Source organism: Oryzias melastigma, linkage group LG22, assembly GCF_002922805.2.
Source record: "Oryzias melastigma strain HK-1 linkage group LG22, ASM292280v2, whole genome shotgun sequence".
Lineage (NCBI taxonomy): Eukaryota > Metazoa > Chordata > Actinopteri > Beloniformes > Adrianichthyidae > Oryzias > Oryzias melastigma.
This window is the reverse complement of record NC_050533.1, coordinates 20,407,260-20,423,050: the sequence shown is the minus strand read 5'-3', so window position 1 is coordinate 20,423,050 and position 15,791 is coordinate 20,407,260. Positions and strand designations below refer to the sequence as shown.

The window sequence follows — 15,791 nt, the reverse complement described above, 5'->3', positions numbered from 1 at the left end:
ATATATATATATATATATATATATATAATGAAATCAGAATTTGAATAGAATCCTGATGTTGCAATTTAACAGTGATGACTATGCCTGATAAAAATATCGTGATATAAAAAAGCTGAACCTGTTAATTTTCCAGAATAAACACTAAAAATTCATCAGTAAAAACTAATTTTCTGACATTGTAGCTAAAATAAAGAAACAAAGTGGGCGTAGAACAAAACCAAGACAAAAAACTGTCCAGTTTCGGTGTTCTGTGAAGGTGGATGTCTTATTAGGGGGGTGGTTTTGGTTTCACAAGTGAACCGGTGAATTCAGGAGATAATTGGAGAGGTGTCATCGACAGGTGTCCAGTCAGACGTTCAGCTTGACAGCGAGACTATTCTGGGCACAAATACAGACACATTCTGTCAGCATCTATGAGTCGCATCAGCTGCATTTACAGACTGAAGGCCTCTTATATTTTTAACCCTTAAAACTAATTTCGTTTGCAGCTTTAATATATCTGTTTTTTCTTTAGAAAATCCCATCTTTATTAACACAAAATGTAATCATTCTGGTGTTTGATTTATTGAGGTAATACATTGTAAAATATTGTAACGAAATATTCTTTTTATATTCTTTGAAGTGTGGTTTTGGATAACCTGGGAAAAACAACGTTAACTGAAAGCAAATTTCCACCCTCAGAATGAGAGTAAACACTTTAGTGAAGTGTCTATAAAAAGAGATGTTTTCGTTTTCAAATCCTCCTGAAGTCCAGCCACTGACTCCTCTTCAGCCCCATTCTTTTCTGAGTATGCGTTACTATGGTTACAGAGATGCTGAGATGTGTGAGATGCTCGTCACATATTGATGTTTGGATAAAGACCCCTCAGCATCAAACATTGAAGTTTAGGGTGTTCCTATCTCATCATTTGATCACAAGTCCCAACCTCTGGGCCGTGAACCGGAATGGTTGGAGCCCCAAACAAGTACCGGTACCCTAACCTGGTAACAGTTCGCGTCCAGTAACACGTCCAGGCCAGGTCTGCGTCTGATACCGCATCTGGTACCGCATTCGGTGATGGGTTAGAGTACCAGTACCGTCCACGTCCTAATGACTAGTCTGCGTGTGGTACCGTATCTGGTACAGTGTCTGGTACCACGTCCGGTACTGCATCCGGATACGTTACCACGTCTGGTACTGCATCCGGTACTGCGTCTGGTACCATGTCTTGTACTGCATTCAGTACCGTGTCCGGTATCACTTCCGGTACCGTATCCGGTACAGCATCGGGTACCACGTCTTGTACCACGTCCGGTGTCATTTCCGGTACCGCATCTAGTACAGCATCCGGAACTACATCCAGTCCTGCATCCGGGACCACATCTGGTACCATTTCCGGTACCGCGTCCCGAGGGTTGTGGATCCCTTATTTTACGAACACCCAGCATGTAAAAAAAATTGCGATTTGGGGACACCTAAAGCTCCAAAAAGTGAAACAGAGGGGTCCTTTACCAAATATCTGTATGCAACGACGTGGGAATGAGAATGTGTTGGAGCGCCAACTAGATTCCATTAAATAAAAAAAATTAAATATATTAATATTAATATTTATATATTTAATATTAATATTAATATTAATATATTAATATTTAAGTTTCAAATTATGTTAATCCAATGTGCATAACTGTATATTGAATTCTAAAAAACTTCATTCACAAGTTGACAACTTTATCTCTTAGTTATACTGGATCTAATTAAATAAATAATTATTTATCTAGTAATATTTATGTTTAAATGAAATCATCTTTTGAAGGAAAGCAAAACATTTGGGCAATATTTAGGTCAAATGTAATTTACACTGAAATCCATTTAAAAATCCAATCTAAGCTTCAGGTTTTATGATGAAAGACTGTTTAACTTCCAACTTTCAAAAGTTCTTTTTTACCTCAACAACCAGATGATTCTGGATTATGTGTGAATAAACATGAATGTAAAAAAAAAAACTCAATGCAGGTGACACATTAAAATATTTTCTCCATAAGTGCCTCTCACATCACAGTCAATAAACACTTTCATCCAAACAAAACTGTTGCCCTGCTAATGCATGGAGCCCATTATCAGCATCCATCTCTCCTGCTCACCGAGCCGCCGCCGCCGCTGCAGTACGTGGCTCCGGTTTCACACTAAAACTCAGCTGGAAATGTTGAGGCTGTAATTATTGGGTCTGACTAAATATTGGTCATTGAATTATCTATAAAATAGAGTTGATTCTTTTTAGTTTTAAGGCACAAAACTCCTAAAAAACGTATCAATATTTTTGTTTTTTTCAGTTAAATAGTTAGCCATCAATTTATTTATTGATAATTAATAACCAAAAGTCAAGACCTGAATTTTAAAGAAGCAAAGTACGGCTTCAGACAAATGACAACCAAGTTTGTTATTTGAAGCCCAGATTAAACCAAATAAGGACTGGATGAAAGTGGCACATCTTCTTCCATAATGACCTCAACATTTGTCATTATTTCAGTCTCTGTATTTTGAAATTGCGCCTTATGAAAGGAAGCATCTCAGCCTTACTTACGGTAAAGTGTCATACACTGATATTACTGCATGTTTGAAGGCCCAAAGTGCTTTACAGTATCCAGTGTTGGACGTCAGAACACACGCTTTCATTGAGGCATCTGATTGGACAGTCTATGACTTTAATAACTTGAACTACAAAAAATAAAAATTATTTAAAAAATTGATTATCAAGAACATGATAAAAAGATATCAAAGCAAAAAATGTTATACTGATAAATAAAATAACTAAGTATTAGCTGTTTATTTCTCTATGGAAGTCTATGAATGTGACTTCTTGGAACCAGCCTATTCCTATTTGGCAATTAGTCCAGTTCTCATATACAGTCAATGGTCTGCTTTCAATGAACAAAGTGCAAATATTTGGGTTTATTAAGTTGTTTCCTGTGCAGAAACGCTGAGCCGTTTCCTGCTTCCAAAGACCATTAACACAAGCAGCGAATGTGAACCGTTTTACCTGGATTGTTCTTGAAGCATCATAAAGCAAAGCTTTCAGCAAAAATGGTCATGAACGCCATAAACATGCTTCAAAAATCAGAGATTACTGTAGCAAGCCAGAAGTCTCCTAAAGAACAAAGTTCTCTGCAGAAGTGTTCTACGACATAAACACAAAAAACTTTATGGATATTTGACATGAATGTATCTGTCTTTCCACAAAGACATGTTTAGTCTGGTATTCTCACTGTGCTTGTATTTGTCAAAAAAATATATATTCTACAGAAATTTTCAATTTTTTCCTTTTTTAATGTAAATTTGCCCCCAGGGGTCTTCTGCATGTTGCCAGATCTTTGCATCACCTCATCATGACAGCAACAGTCATTGATCAGTCGCCTCATCCAAGAGTTGGATAGATTTTTTTTAAATAAGGAGAGCATTTTTTCCCCATCTCCTTAAAATCCCTCTTTCCCTCATTTTTTACCGTTGGTAGCCTACGTGAAGTCCTTGTTAAACTTAAAAGGATGAGCTGGAAGCTCTGGCAGGGACACAGCGGGAATATCAACAAAGAGAGCCGCATGAGTAAAGGATCGGGGATTGATGATGCTCTAAAGGAGTGTCCCTGCACGCCGACGAGTGACCTGTTGGCTCCAGATTTAAACACACTTTCCTTTTTGGTGCACTCAACTTTAAAGCTTTTATTAAATATCTGCACACAGAGGTAAAGACCAAGTTTGATTCCAAAACGGGCAAAATGACAAAAATCTAAAGACCCATTCTGATAAAAATGGTGTTTTGATATTTTCTTGCAGCATTTTTCTCATGATAGAGGGCATATTGAGCCAAAAATTGTATTTCTGACTTATTTATTTATCCAAGTTGTTGTAAATAAGGAGAAGATGACAATTTCTGCTTGAGAAAGAGGTTGTTTGTGACGTAGTAAATATGCTCTCAGCAGCGGGGAGGGGAAAGGGGGCGGGGTCCTTCCATGCCAACAGTCCCGCCCACAACTCAGAGTTGCCGCTCTGCAGAGACTATGTCCCAGATTTGCAATAACAATGGCGTAATCATAATTAGAAGACCACTGAGGACACAGTTACAGCAGATCAAAAGATGACTTTAAGATATTTGGATTTCTCAGGTGAAAACTTTCCAAAGGCAACATGAATTCTACAAAGTTTGGGTTTATTTTCATGCTGGACACAATTTAAAGCTCTTTTAAAAGTAAAAAAGATCATGGGACAATAAGCAGGAGCAAGAACTCAAATTGATCCAATAACTTAATTACTTTTCTTAAACTTTGAGTTTCTCAATCGTTTTTTTAAATTACAATTAGACCATTTTAGCCAAAATAAAAAAAAAAAAAACAGTTGTTTTCTAGGACATACTTTCTGCAGTTTTACATTAGAAATTCACCTCTTATTTGTAAGCGAGACCACCCCGCCCCCTCTTCCCCTCACTGTTGCAGTGTTTTTGGCCCGCTCAGCACCTTTTTCTCACAATGATTTGAATAAAAAAATACTCAGAAATGCAGTTTTAAGCTTAATCTTCTTCACATATGTCCTCTATCATCAGAAAAATGACACAAGAACATGTTAAAAAATACCAAAAACACAACTTCCATCAGTTTTTCATAAACAAAATAAACAGTATAGCACCGAGTTGACGTTGTGACGATAAGTCAATTACACAGAAGTATCTACATACTCACAGAACAGCAGTGAATTGATCTGGCTTTGGGAGCATTTAGAAAAAAAGTTTCTAATGTGCTCCATTTGTGCGCCATGTGATCTCAACTTCTTTCAGATGTCAGTTTGCTTCGTCCATCTAGGGCAGAAAACAGTGTGAGAGCCTCCTGGTGAACCACCACAGTGCAGAGCCCAGTTTGTATTAATGATGGATGGAAGAGAAGCACCTCATATTCAGGATGCCAACGTGAGCGGGATCTTTTGTTGCTCTGCTACATTTGGCACAATTTTTACCAGAGTTTTTTTTATAGCAATTAAAATCGAATCAAAACATTCACATTGTCATGGTTGTTCTGCAGAGGTGTTTGAAAGCAGTGGAAGCTGTTAATGAGGAGCTGTTTGCAGATGTACAAATCCAGGAGTGACAGCAGAGCCTTTTCCTCCCTGAAGGATCCTGCGATGAGTGTAGATCCACAGGTTGAAGCTGCACTGTGACAGATTCTGTTGTCACTCATGTAGACGCTCTGTTGACGTGTCACTGACTTAACCTGCATACTTATCATTTACATCCTGTTAAGGTTTAATTGAGGTTTTAGGATCATTCAGCTCTGTTTCTTCAGGTCCGAGTGGGGTTTAAAATGTCCCTCACAGGTTCTATTATAATAAGTGAAATGTACGGAGCCCTCAAAGGGACATAACAGTATTTTTTCCCCTTTTTTATAATTCGTTTTAATTTTTTAAATGTTGTTATTTTTTTTTTTCATTATTTGATGTGAAATGACAAATCACTCAAGACAAAAACAAATTAAAGATTGCAAAGACAATTTAAAAAGAAACCTTACATTTTAGAGATTAAAACAAAATTCCAAAAAATGAAAACTAAATAAAAATTAAACATTTTTGGAAACCAAAAAAGTAATCAAAATGAAAAATATTAAGAAGTAGGTATTATGGGACATCGCTGACTGGATGATGACGATTGTCCATTATTTCAACCAAAAGTTATTTGCTATTAAATGTACGGAGCCCTCAAAGGGACATAATAGTACATTTTGCTGTCAGAATTTTTGTTTTGATTTCTTAAATATAACTTTTTTTATTATTGTTTTTTTATGTTTTAGTGATCTTTTTGAGTGATTTGATATGTTTTGTAATGAATATGTTTTTTCTTGAGTGATTACGTTTTTTCTTTGACTGTATATATTCCACAATGTAAACTCAGTTTGGAAAAATGAAATTGACCTTTAGCTCTAAAAACAATTTATTTAGCTAGAAGTTGTATTCATTTGTTAACTAAATTCTTGTGATTTTTCATATTTTCTACACTTATGTTACAAAATGGATTCCAGTTCAACAAAGACTTTCGAAACAGAAACAGAAAAATCACTTGATTGGACTCTAGATTCACGATTAGCCTCAATTTGACTGTTTCAAATGTGTGGTTTTAACTCTACAAAATAAAAGTATATTTCATTTGAACAGAAAAGGGTTTCAAGAATGTGTTGTTTTCCATACAAATGTGCTCAAAAGAGGCAGCCACAAGAGCAGCAATTAACCCAGCAGAAAGGTGAAACCTTAAGAGGAGCGGCTCCTCCAGCAGAGAATCGCCTTTTGAACAAAGGAGTTGGAGCATAACCTCGGCCGGAGTGTGCCCCTCCGTGAAGCGGATGTAGCTGTAAAGTAACCACATCATTGAGAGAAATCTCTCCGTGCCTCGCTTCCCTTCCTACCATCCTGCTCTCTAAGTCGCACCACTACTTTGGGAGAGCGGCAGAGTTATTAAGTGTGGAATCTAATCCTGGTTGGCAGCTCATCAAAGCAGCAGCTCCAACTTTGACTGTGGGTGTACGGAGAAAGAGGAGGCGCAGCGGCAGAAAGAGATATCTGAATTACACCGGAGGTACATATGTTCTTTTTAATATGCTTTAACACGGGCTACGTTTTTTTTTTTTTTTTTTGAAACAACTTGAGCATAAGTAAAGGTGGGGGAGTAAAATATGTCACATTCATATTTGGTCTTATAGCATCAATCCCAGACCAGATTGTACAAATTTAAGGACAAAAAAGTATTTAAATAAAGAATTAAAGACATTCTGACCAGCATTTTTATAAGGAGAATCTGTGCAGATCATGGGCATACATTAAAGTGCAACTTTAGAAGGTCAGGTTCTTTAGAGGGAATTTCTTAGTGTCTTAACATGAAAACAACAACAAAAAAACTCTAGTATGCATTATTTAGAGATTGATTTAGAGACCCACTCTATGTAAATTATGTTTCTAACTATTTTAAGTATTTTTAACATGTTATTATGGCATTTTTCTTAGACATTTATTAAGATAATTTGGGCTTAAAAATGTTTTTCTGATGTTGCTTTTGAATTTTGGGATTGCTCTGCACTAACATTTCAGCTCCCAACTTAAATTTAAATTTACAAAGAACTTGTGCCGTTCTGCAGACACTACGTCCTAGAAAATTACACAGGTTTTTTTAGATTTTGGATAAAAACACCACAACCATAAGTAAAAGACCAATGGAGTGGAAATTTAAAACGTTGGCGTTATCTTTAGAATAAATTAAGTTTATGGTAAAGTCCTACATCTATTTTGAGGTATAGTGACATAATTCACTTTATTTATTTATCCACTTATGAAGGAATTCAATTGTCTGATAGTAAAAAAGTGTTGTGTTTACCTAAAACAACTTTAAATAACAGCAATAGTGACAATAATAATATTAATACAGAAAATAAAGTTGATCAGGACTAGTTATCAGACAAAAAGTCCAGATAAATGTAAATAAATAAATTCAAACTCTAAGAAATAAACTATATTTAATATGGTGCGATAAAGGTTTTTGCCCAAGCAGTCATTAAAATCAAACCAACTGTAGACGATTGAAGGAATGAACAAATACATCTGGACATTCTCTGTTGTGAGTCTGAAAAATGAAGTGCCTCTAAGTGTCTCTGGTTCCACAAAATCAATATCCATCTGACATGTAATTATCATGTCATTCAATGATTTCTGTTAACAGGCTTTAGAAGCATTAAAAACACACTAGCTCTACAGTCATTAGATTTAGAGTAAAAAATATTAAAAATGTTTCCTTGAGTGAATGTGATTAGAAACAGTATTTCATAGTAATCAAGTACAATTGTATTTACTTTGACTTGATTCGTAGCTATAGATAAATAAAGAAAGAAAATAAAAGCCTTTTTACATGATAAAACTGAAGTTTTTCTGTGTCTTTGAGGAAAACATGATGGATCACTGCTTTCTTAAAACATAAAACTCACATGGAAAGTTTCATTTATGTTGATAATAAACGTTTTTCTCTGCTGTTACTAGGATCTTTTTATTTAAATGTCAATGTTTCCTGCTATTGTCCCGTATGCTTTTATATGACAATAATGTAGAAAAAAAGGATGAATATTCAGAAATACTTTGGCAAATATTATCTGGTATGAAATAAAACAGACGATACTAGCAAACTGAAGGGTGAAGGCTACTTTTTTGGGTTTTTATCCCTTTAACACTGGAGCTCCAATGATTATGTTCTTTACTGTAATTTTACAACCGTTAACATGATCAACGACATTCCAGCAGATTCTGAAGGAGAAAAGTGGTTCCTTCATCCTTCATTGGATGGATTGGATTAGATTAGATTAGATTAGATTAGATTAGATTAGATTAGATTAGATTAGATTAGATTAGATTAGATTAGATTAGATAGATTAGATTTGGGTCTTTGATTTGATTTGATTAGATTAGATTGACTGGATTGAGTTAGATAAGATTAGATTGGTTTGATTGGATTAGACTGACTGGATTAGATTTGGTTAGATTAGATCAAATAAAACTGATTGGAATTCACTAGATTAGATTAGATTTGGTTAGATTAGATTAGATTAGATTAGATTAGATTAGATTAGATTAGATTAGATTAGATTAGATTAGATATTTTATTTGCCATTGTCACATACATTGAAGGCTAAAATTGCTCTTGGGTCTGTGCATCATGTATTCACATTAAAAGTCAATCATCTTTAACAAATAAATAAAGGTTAATCTTTTAATTATTGATTTACAAATAATAAAATAAAAAGTGCATCATTTAGTCTTTTTAAAAACAATGAGTGACAACTAATTGCTTTAAAATTATGAAAAGGAGCTCCAGTGTTTATGCTCTCTGATTTACTGTATTTTTTCAATTGTCAACACGATCAACATAATTCCAGTAGATTTTGAAGGAGAAAAATGATGTGAGCCGCTACTCTTCTTCGGAATCTACTGGATTTACACTGATCGTGTTAACGGTTGAAAAGTTATAGCATGGTAAAGGTTTCTGTGTTTAAGCGTCACCGGCAACGCCTCAGATGTTAAAGGTTTAACAAGATTTTCTTTTTCCTAAAGCTGGACGCTGTCATTTCGTTTTTCAGTTTACTTTAAAGGAAATGTTTATTAATCAGAATTTCACTGAAGTGAATAGTCGTTTTATCGTGACCAAAGCCACATCTCTGACTTTTTATTTCCCTTTTGGTGCCTGAAAAAGAAGATGAACCTTCCCGTTTTGTTCAGATGCCTAAACCCCTTTGTAAAGACGTTCCTCACCAATTTTCCGTCTGATCAGATTGATTTACGTGGCACAAACGTACGTTGAGCTCAGACTGTGACACTTCCTTGAAATACTTCCTGCGTCTCATCAGTCAACAATCAGTCCTGCCTCTGCTTTGACACCCAGACGTGGTCGGCTCGGCCTGCAGCCACAGGGATGGTGGGAAGTGGATACCTTGAGATTACGAACTCGAGCCGATCATGGAACACCGTGATAAAATTCCTAAATCCACACGCCAACTTTCCTCTCTCCTCTCCCCCACTTTTCCACTCCCCTGCTGCCTGACCCTCTCCTCTGCTTTCCTTCCCTCTACTCTTCTTGATATCTGATCCAGCAGAGAAACTTGGGTTACAGTTTTTACAGCTTAGCAGCCCAGTGCTGTATACATTCCTTTCTCTCCCAGCTTCTCAGCTCACTCTCCGGCCTCTCCCGTCCCCTACATGCCCACTCCTTCTTCTTGATTACCCACCGCAGCTCGTTTTACCAGACTTCGCTTTAAGTAGCCAGATGAAGAAAACACTGTCAGTGAAGCATGATCCCTCACAAGGCCACATTGTGTCTGGAATTTTACATATGAAACAAATATGAACAAATCCCCAAAACTAAGAGGAGATAACTCTACAGGTTTTTGTTTCTGCAGATGCATCCAACTGGAAGATCTGACGCTTTGTTGGAGGCAGGCGTCATACAACTCTGACGTAACTGTAAGTAGTGCTACATACACAATCAACCAGCCACGGTGTTCACACTGGCAAACAGGGAGGGGCTTGTTTTTCTACTGTTTACAAGTGCATTGGAAGAGGTTTAGTGAAAAATGTAAATCTCACAATTTGGCCATGAAACTGGAAGTAGTTCGGTTCTTTGCAATGGTAAATATGGATGACCATCACTTCAGGAGAGTGACCACTAAGAAACACAGACGTCATCAGGCTCGTCACCACGTTCACCAGATAAACCAGCTACACTCCGAGTTTGGGAAGTTCTAAATATCAAATCCGAGAGCCTGATTAGTCAAAGTTTGAACTGATTTAGCTGGCAATGCATATTCATGTTTTGTACACAGAGCCTGAAAACAGTTGTAAAAACATTCTTAGCTGAAACATGAACGTTTTGAACGCAAAAACCCAAAAATGGTACGGGAGGAGTAGTACGAGACTGAACAGTTCATTGTGGCGAGCGTTTCCACTCAGGTAACCCTCACTCCCACAGTGAGGGTTGTTTTTACGGTGCATGCGTGGCGTAGACCGCTAGTGTGTCATTGTAGTGCGATGAATAGTAAAGCGACAACAATGGAGGTCATCCAGCAGCTCGTCTTTTTCATTGCTTTACTTTTTGTACATCGTGAATAACAGGAATTTAATGTTGTTTGAAAGAAGATTGCAGGCGGCTAAGAAGAATTCCGCCATAAAGAGGAAAACGGATTCGCTAGCTTAGCGCTATATTGGTGCTTTCTAATGTCTTCATCACTTTCTACCAATCAACGGGTGGCAACAGCGTCTGCACCCCAACCGTCCTGTTCCATTTTTCTGTGGACCTACAATGGATGGGAGCCCTTAATGGGTCCATTTTACAATGGAAACGCTCAAAATCAAACCGGACCGTACTGGACCGCTCAGTGGAAACGAGGCTTAAGACGGCTGTTTGTGCTTCCAGTTCAACATAATTCATCATCATGCCTAAAGTGTCACTAAACTACTTTGGGTGTTTGATAGTTCCAACCATCCTAACTTCAAACAAAGCAGCAAGTGGATCCGGTTTGAGTGATTTCTTTAAAATTTTGGACAAAATTTGCCAAAGCTGATCCCAAAATGTCCTACAGACAGCTCCAATAATGAGGCAGGTTGTTGTTTACGTCTAGGAGGAGTTTACAGAGGGGAACATCTGTTGCTATTTTTATTTTTTACGTTGTTTTTTGTATTCATACATTTTTTATATTTCTGTCCACATTTGATCTTTGTTATAAAACATAAAAACTGTTAAATCTATTTTTTTAAATAATTCTCTGCAGAAAAAATACCAATTTATTACTGAAAATTGAGTACAGTTTTAGTTTCTTTGTGGAATTATTGTGTAATAAAATGAAAAATAAGTATTAAAAAAAATCAAACATTGATACAAAAATGGTTTTAAAGATAAAGAATTGCAGCAAATTGTAAAAAAAATCCTCCAAAAAGCCCAAGATTTCTACGCCTTAAAGTAAATTTTTAATTGCTTCCAAAGCCAATGTTAACACATGAAACACACACATTCTGATGTTTTTTTGTTACAAAACTCCCAGACAGAAAATGAAGACAAATCACGCAGCCTCCATGAAATGAGACATTAAACTGACAAGTCAGATCTTCAAAACATGTAATAACAAATGTCAATTTGCTCAACTGTGAAAGATGACCCATGTCACAAAATCTATCATCCAACAGCAAAAAAAAAGAAAAAAACCTCAGCAGACACACCAGCAAATAAAGCAGCATGTCTGACTGATGGCTGTCATCGTGCAATTATTTGGTCAGGGTGATGAATTCTCACAGAATACACTCAGTGGGATTTTTTACTATTATTATTGTAAACCTTTTTAGCATTTTTACAAAAAAATAAACCCCTCTGGTTAAATTATTGTAGTTTTATTCATAAACTGGAAAACAATTAACCAAAAATATATTTTAAAAAAGTGGAGATATAATTTATTTGTGCACAAAAAAGCGCCAGATCTGCAACTATAAACTAAACTTTCATCCTAGCATCAAGCTTGGTCCACATTAAAGTTGAATTTTGGAGAAACAAACCTCACTTCTAATGGGGTGGTGAAGTCTGACATCTCCACAACACCTCACCTGCACACCTGCCTTCTGTCATCATAACTGGAGATGATTTCACTTATGCAAAGGTTAAAAAATGCTGACTTCACCCCGAATATTTCCAATCCTCATCTTGAACCTCACAGTGTTTAAACGCCATCAATTAGACAGATTTTATGAAGCCACCATTTAATCAGATGTTGCCTCTCCAGTGGTGGAGCAGCGGCGGCTGGATTGTGAGGATGCCCACACAAAAAGGGTTTTCCCTCCCTGGTTGTTTCTCAAACCCCAAATTTTCGCTTTTTTTATTTTTTTTTTTTATTTTTTTGAATGATCACCTGCACACCATCAAGGCAAACACCGGCTGTTTCTGCACCCCCTCCCCTTCCTCCTCCTCTGCCAAATGTGTACCAACAATGAGAAGATGCAGACAAAGCGGGCTGGAGGGGGCGCGTGCACGCCTGCAATCACGCACACCGATGCCACCACAATGAGCCGCGCGGAGCTCAAATATCCCAATCCAAAAAAAAAATAAAATAAAAATAAATCAGCAGCATGAAGAGCGCGAGGATGGATGAGCAGGCAGGCCCACACGAGCCGGGAGACAATGCGCTCCGGAGCGCGTAAAGCTCACGCGCGCACATCTGGATTAGACGCAGCTGGTTCAGAACATGCGAAGGCGCGCGCCAAACAAGAACTCTGAAGCCAATAAATACCCCCCCTCCTCCTTCCACCGCCACAGACATTGATTGGCTTGCCGTAACAGTATTAATAGTAATACTAGACGCGCGCGCGGTTGACGCCTTCACTGACGCGCCGGATTTTCCATCAACTCCGGATAAACCGTGAAGGGCAGGGCGCGCAAAAAGGCAGCGCGAACTTCCCAATCAGAGAGTGGCGGCGCGCGGCTGCAGCATCCATTGTGCGTCCGCAGCTGGAACAGCTGGCGTCCAACACGCACGTGACAAAAGAACTGAGCCCGCACATCAAAGTTTGGCGGCGAGCCGCCGCTCAGGTGGATCAGGGGTTTCCATCGTGGGGTGATTAACGCCGGAACGCACACACACACACACGCACGAGTGCACGCACGCACATGCATAGCCATCGCGGGCGCTCCACGCGTAAACGTCCTGCAGCTGCGCGCGGAGCCGCTTTTACCTTCATCTCCTCATTGATTTCCCTTTTCACCGGGTGGGCTGGTTTGCGGCTTCTTTTATTTTCCGGAGGTCTGCCCTCTTTTTCCATCTCTGCCATGTTTTCTCTGGGATACTTCTGTGAATATTTGCAGTGGAGGGGGTGGAGGGGTGGAGGGGGGTGGAGGCGGCAGCTGTTTACAGTCGCCAGACGGCGGGGGTCTTGCAGCTTCTCAGCGGCCCGCGTGACGCTCGTGATGCCGCCCAGGGCTTGCGGTGCGCGGATAAGTCAACCATCCTTTCGGCTGGGTATCCTCCTCCCGCACGCTCCGTGCGCCAGTGGTGAGCCGCCCGTGTGAGTCAAAGGAGAGGTTGACTGAGGGGGAGAAAAAAAAAAAAACGAGACAGGGGGAGGGGCGTCCGCTGAAACATTATATGACGCGCTGATGATCAGAGGTGGGCTATTTCTTCTCGCTTTCCCATGGAGTGCAATCAGAGCAGCCACATCCACTTAGCGCCGCGGGCTCCCACCGACTGTCTGCGCGCAGCTAACAGGTGCCCGCACGCACGCAGGCACGCACGCAGCCTCTTCAAGGAGATCTGCTGCGGGTCACACACATCTGGGTGATTCTGTTCCGCTCCTGTCAGTCCTCCCCTTTAAGAAAGAAGATTTAAATCCATGTGACTCAACTTCAAAATGAAGAGGATGGAAAGAGCAGCTGAGATGAGAAACTGATCAAAATCTGAAAATGAAAATCACACTGAGAAAAGTTTACAGACTTTTGTTTTGTCTGCTTTTTCCTTTAAATTTGGTGTAGATAAACTCAAAGGAGATACTTCCAGATAGACTCAGAGGAGATACTTCCAGAGGGAGGCACTGAGACATTTTCCTCATATAAAAATCAAGCTTAAAACTCCATTTCTAAGTTTTTCTTTGTTCTAATTGTTGTGAATCAGGAGCAGATAAAAAAAATCTGTTGGAAAAAGCTTGTAGGTGTGACGACCTCTCTTACACCTACAAGCTCCCTGCTCCATTCCAATGCATCCTTCCTGGTAAAACCTGATTCAGCAAAAAAAGAAGAAATCTTAGGGATGTCCACATGAAGGAGAGATTCTCTCCCAGGATGTACAGGCGATTTACCAGAACTATTAAAGAGAAATTAGCTTATCTAACTCTACAATTTGAATAGAGTTCAGCCAGATAGGACTGGGGGACGGGTGGACAGCCAAGACGAGGTCCACGGAGAACAGGGCTACAGGAGCTGTAAGCTGAAGCAGTGAACAAAGAGATGATGGGATATCAGTGGTGGCTTACTTCCACACCAACAGTCTGCCCACAACTCACATGAATTTCTAACAAACTCTTTAGTAACTATGTCAGATTTTTTTTCCTAGTTTTTTATTTAGTCTAAAAACTGCCTAATTGTAATTAAAAGATCACTGGGAACACTTTGAAAATAGTTAAAAACGTGGTCAGAGTGGGACTTTAAATTCTGCTGTAATGATTTCCATTCCGTGATCAATTGGAATTGTGTGTTTTCCATCACTATAACTTATTTGTTAGAAGAAAAAAAATTCCACTAAAAATCTGTAGTCATATGGTCAAGTTAATCCATGAAGTGTCTGGAACAGGTGGATCAGGTTGCTCTTGCACAGATTGTATTCACACAGCGCAGGCATTTTCTGTCAAACTAATGGTCTAATTGTATGAGAACTGGACTGAGTGACCTCCTCCCCCCCTGGCTCCAAGAAGCCAAAATCACATAAGCTATGTCCAAACTCCTACTCACTGTATTGTGCGTTCACCACTTCATAGTGTTGTCTGAATCTACAAATCCAAAATTGAGTGTTCTAGAAATTTCCCAGAAGTCTTTAGGGTGCATCGATGCTCACTACATTATCAATCACTTTATTTATAGCATTTTTTATCAGCTTTGGTGTTGAACACAAAGTGCTGAACAAAAAAAGACAAATAAACATTAGTTAAAACATAATAAGTTGTAAGACACAGTAGATGAAAGAAGCAATACTATAATAGATGTGGCTAAAATTTGAGAAGATAAAACGCTAGTTAAAACAATAAAAAACGAAAGACAATAAAACCATAAAAATGACTTTAAAAAAATGCCACACTGTGGATAGAATTCGATGAGGCACCTCATAGAGTTAAAAGAAAAACAAGATAAAAAGATAAAAATGATCAACCATAAAGTCCTTAAAAGCCCAACATGTAAATAAACAAGTTGTTTATATGATTAATGTAAAAGCTAAGTTGAAAAAAATGACTCTTTAGTTTACATTTAAAAATCTGTAGACGCAGAAACTTTCAGATCTATTCCACAATTTAGGACCATGAAACTGAAAGGAGGCCTCGCCGTGAGTCCTGGTTCTCACAGTGGGTAGAGAAAATAGAGCTGAACCTGAAGATCAGAGAGTTCTGGAAGGTTTGGACTGAGGAGATCTGAGAGGAATGCAGGTCCCAAACCATTAAGACATTTAAAAACTAGAAGAAGAATCTTAAAATCAGTCCTGAAGCTGACAGGTAGCCAGTGCAGAGACTTCAAG

The 15,791-nt window shown here is 38.4% G+C and overlaps 1 protein-coding gene across 4 annotated transcripts in view; it reads right to left on the bottom strand.

Annotated features, from left to right (window-relative positions):
• sobpa (sine oculis binding protein homolog (Drosophila) a) overlaps positions 1–14,098 on the bottom strand; it is a 57,656-nt gene extending 43,558 nt beyond the window's left edge. For 3 of the 4 annotated variants that reach the window (XM_024270670.2, XM_024270685.2, XM_024270677.2), the window contains exon 1: positions 13,252–14,098. In XM_024270670.2, coding sequence (XP_024126438.1) covers positions 13,252–13,347 — 96 coding nt within the window. In that variant the 5' untranslated portion in view covers positions 13,348–14,098. The remainder of the gene's footprint in view (positions 1–13,251) is intronic. The other variant, XM_024270703.2, reaches the window with a different exon arrangement.
• Positions 14,099–15,791: the final 1,693 nt, after the last annotated feature.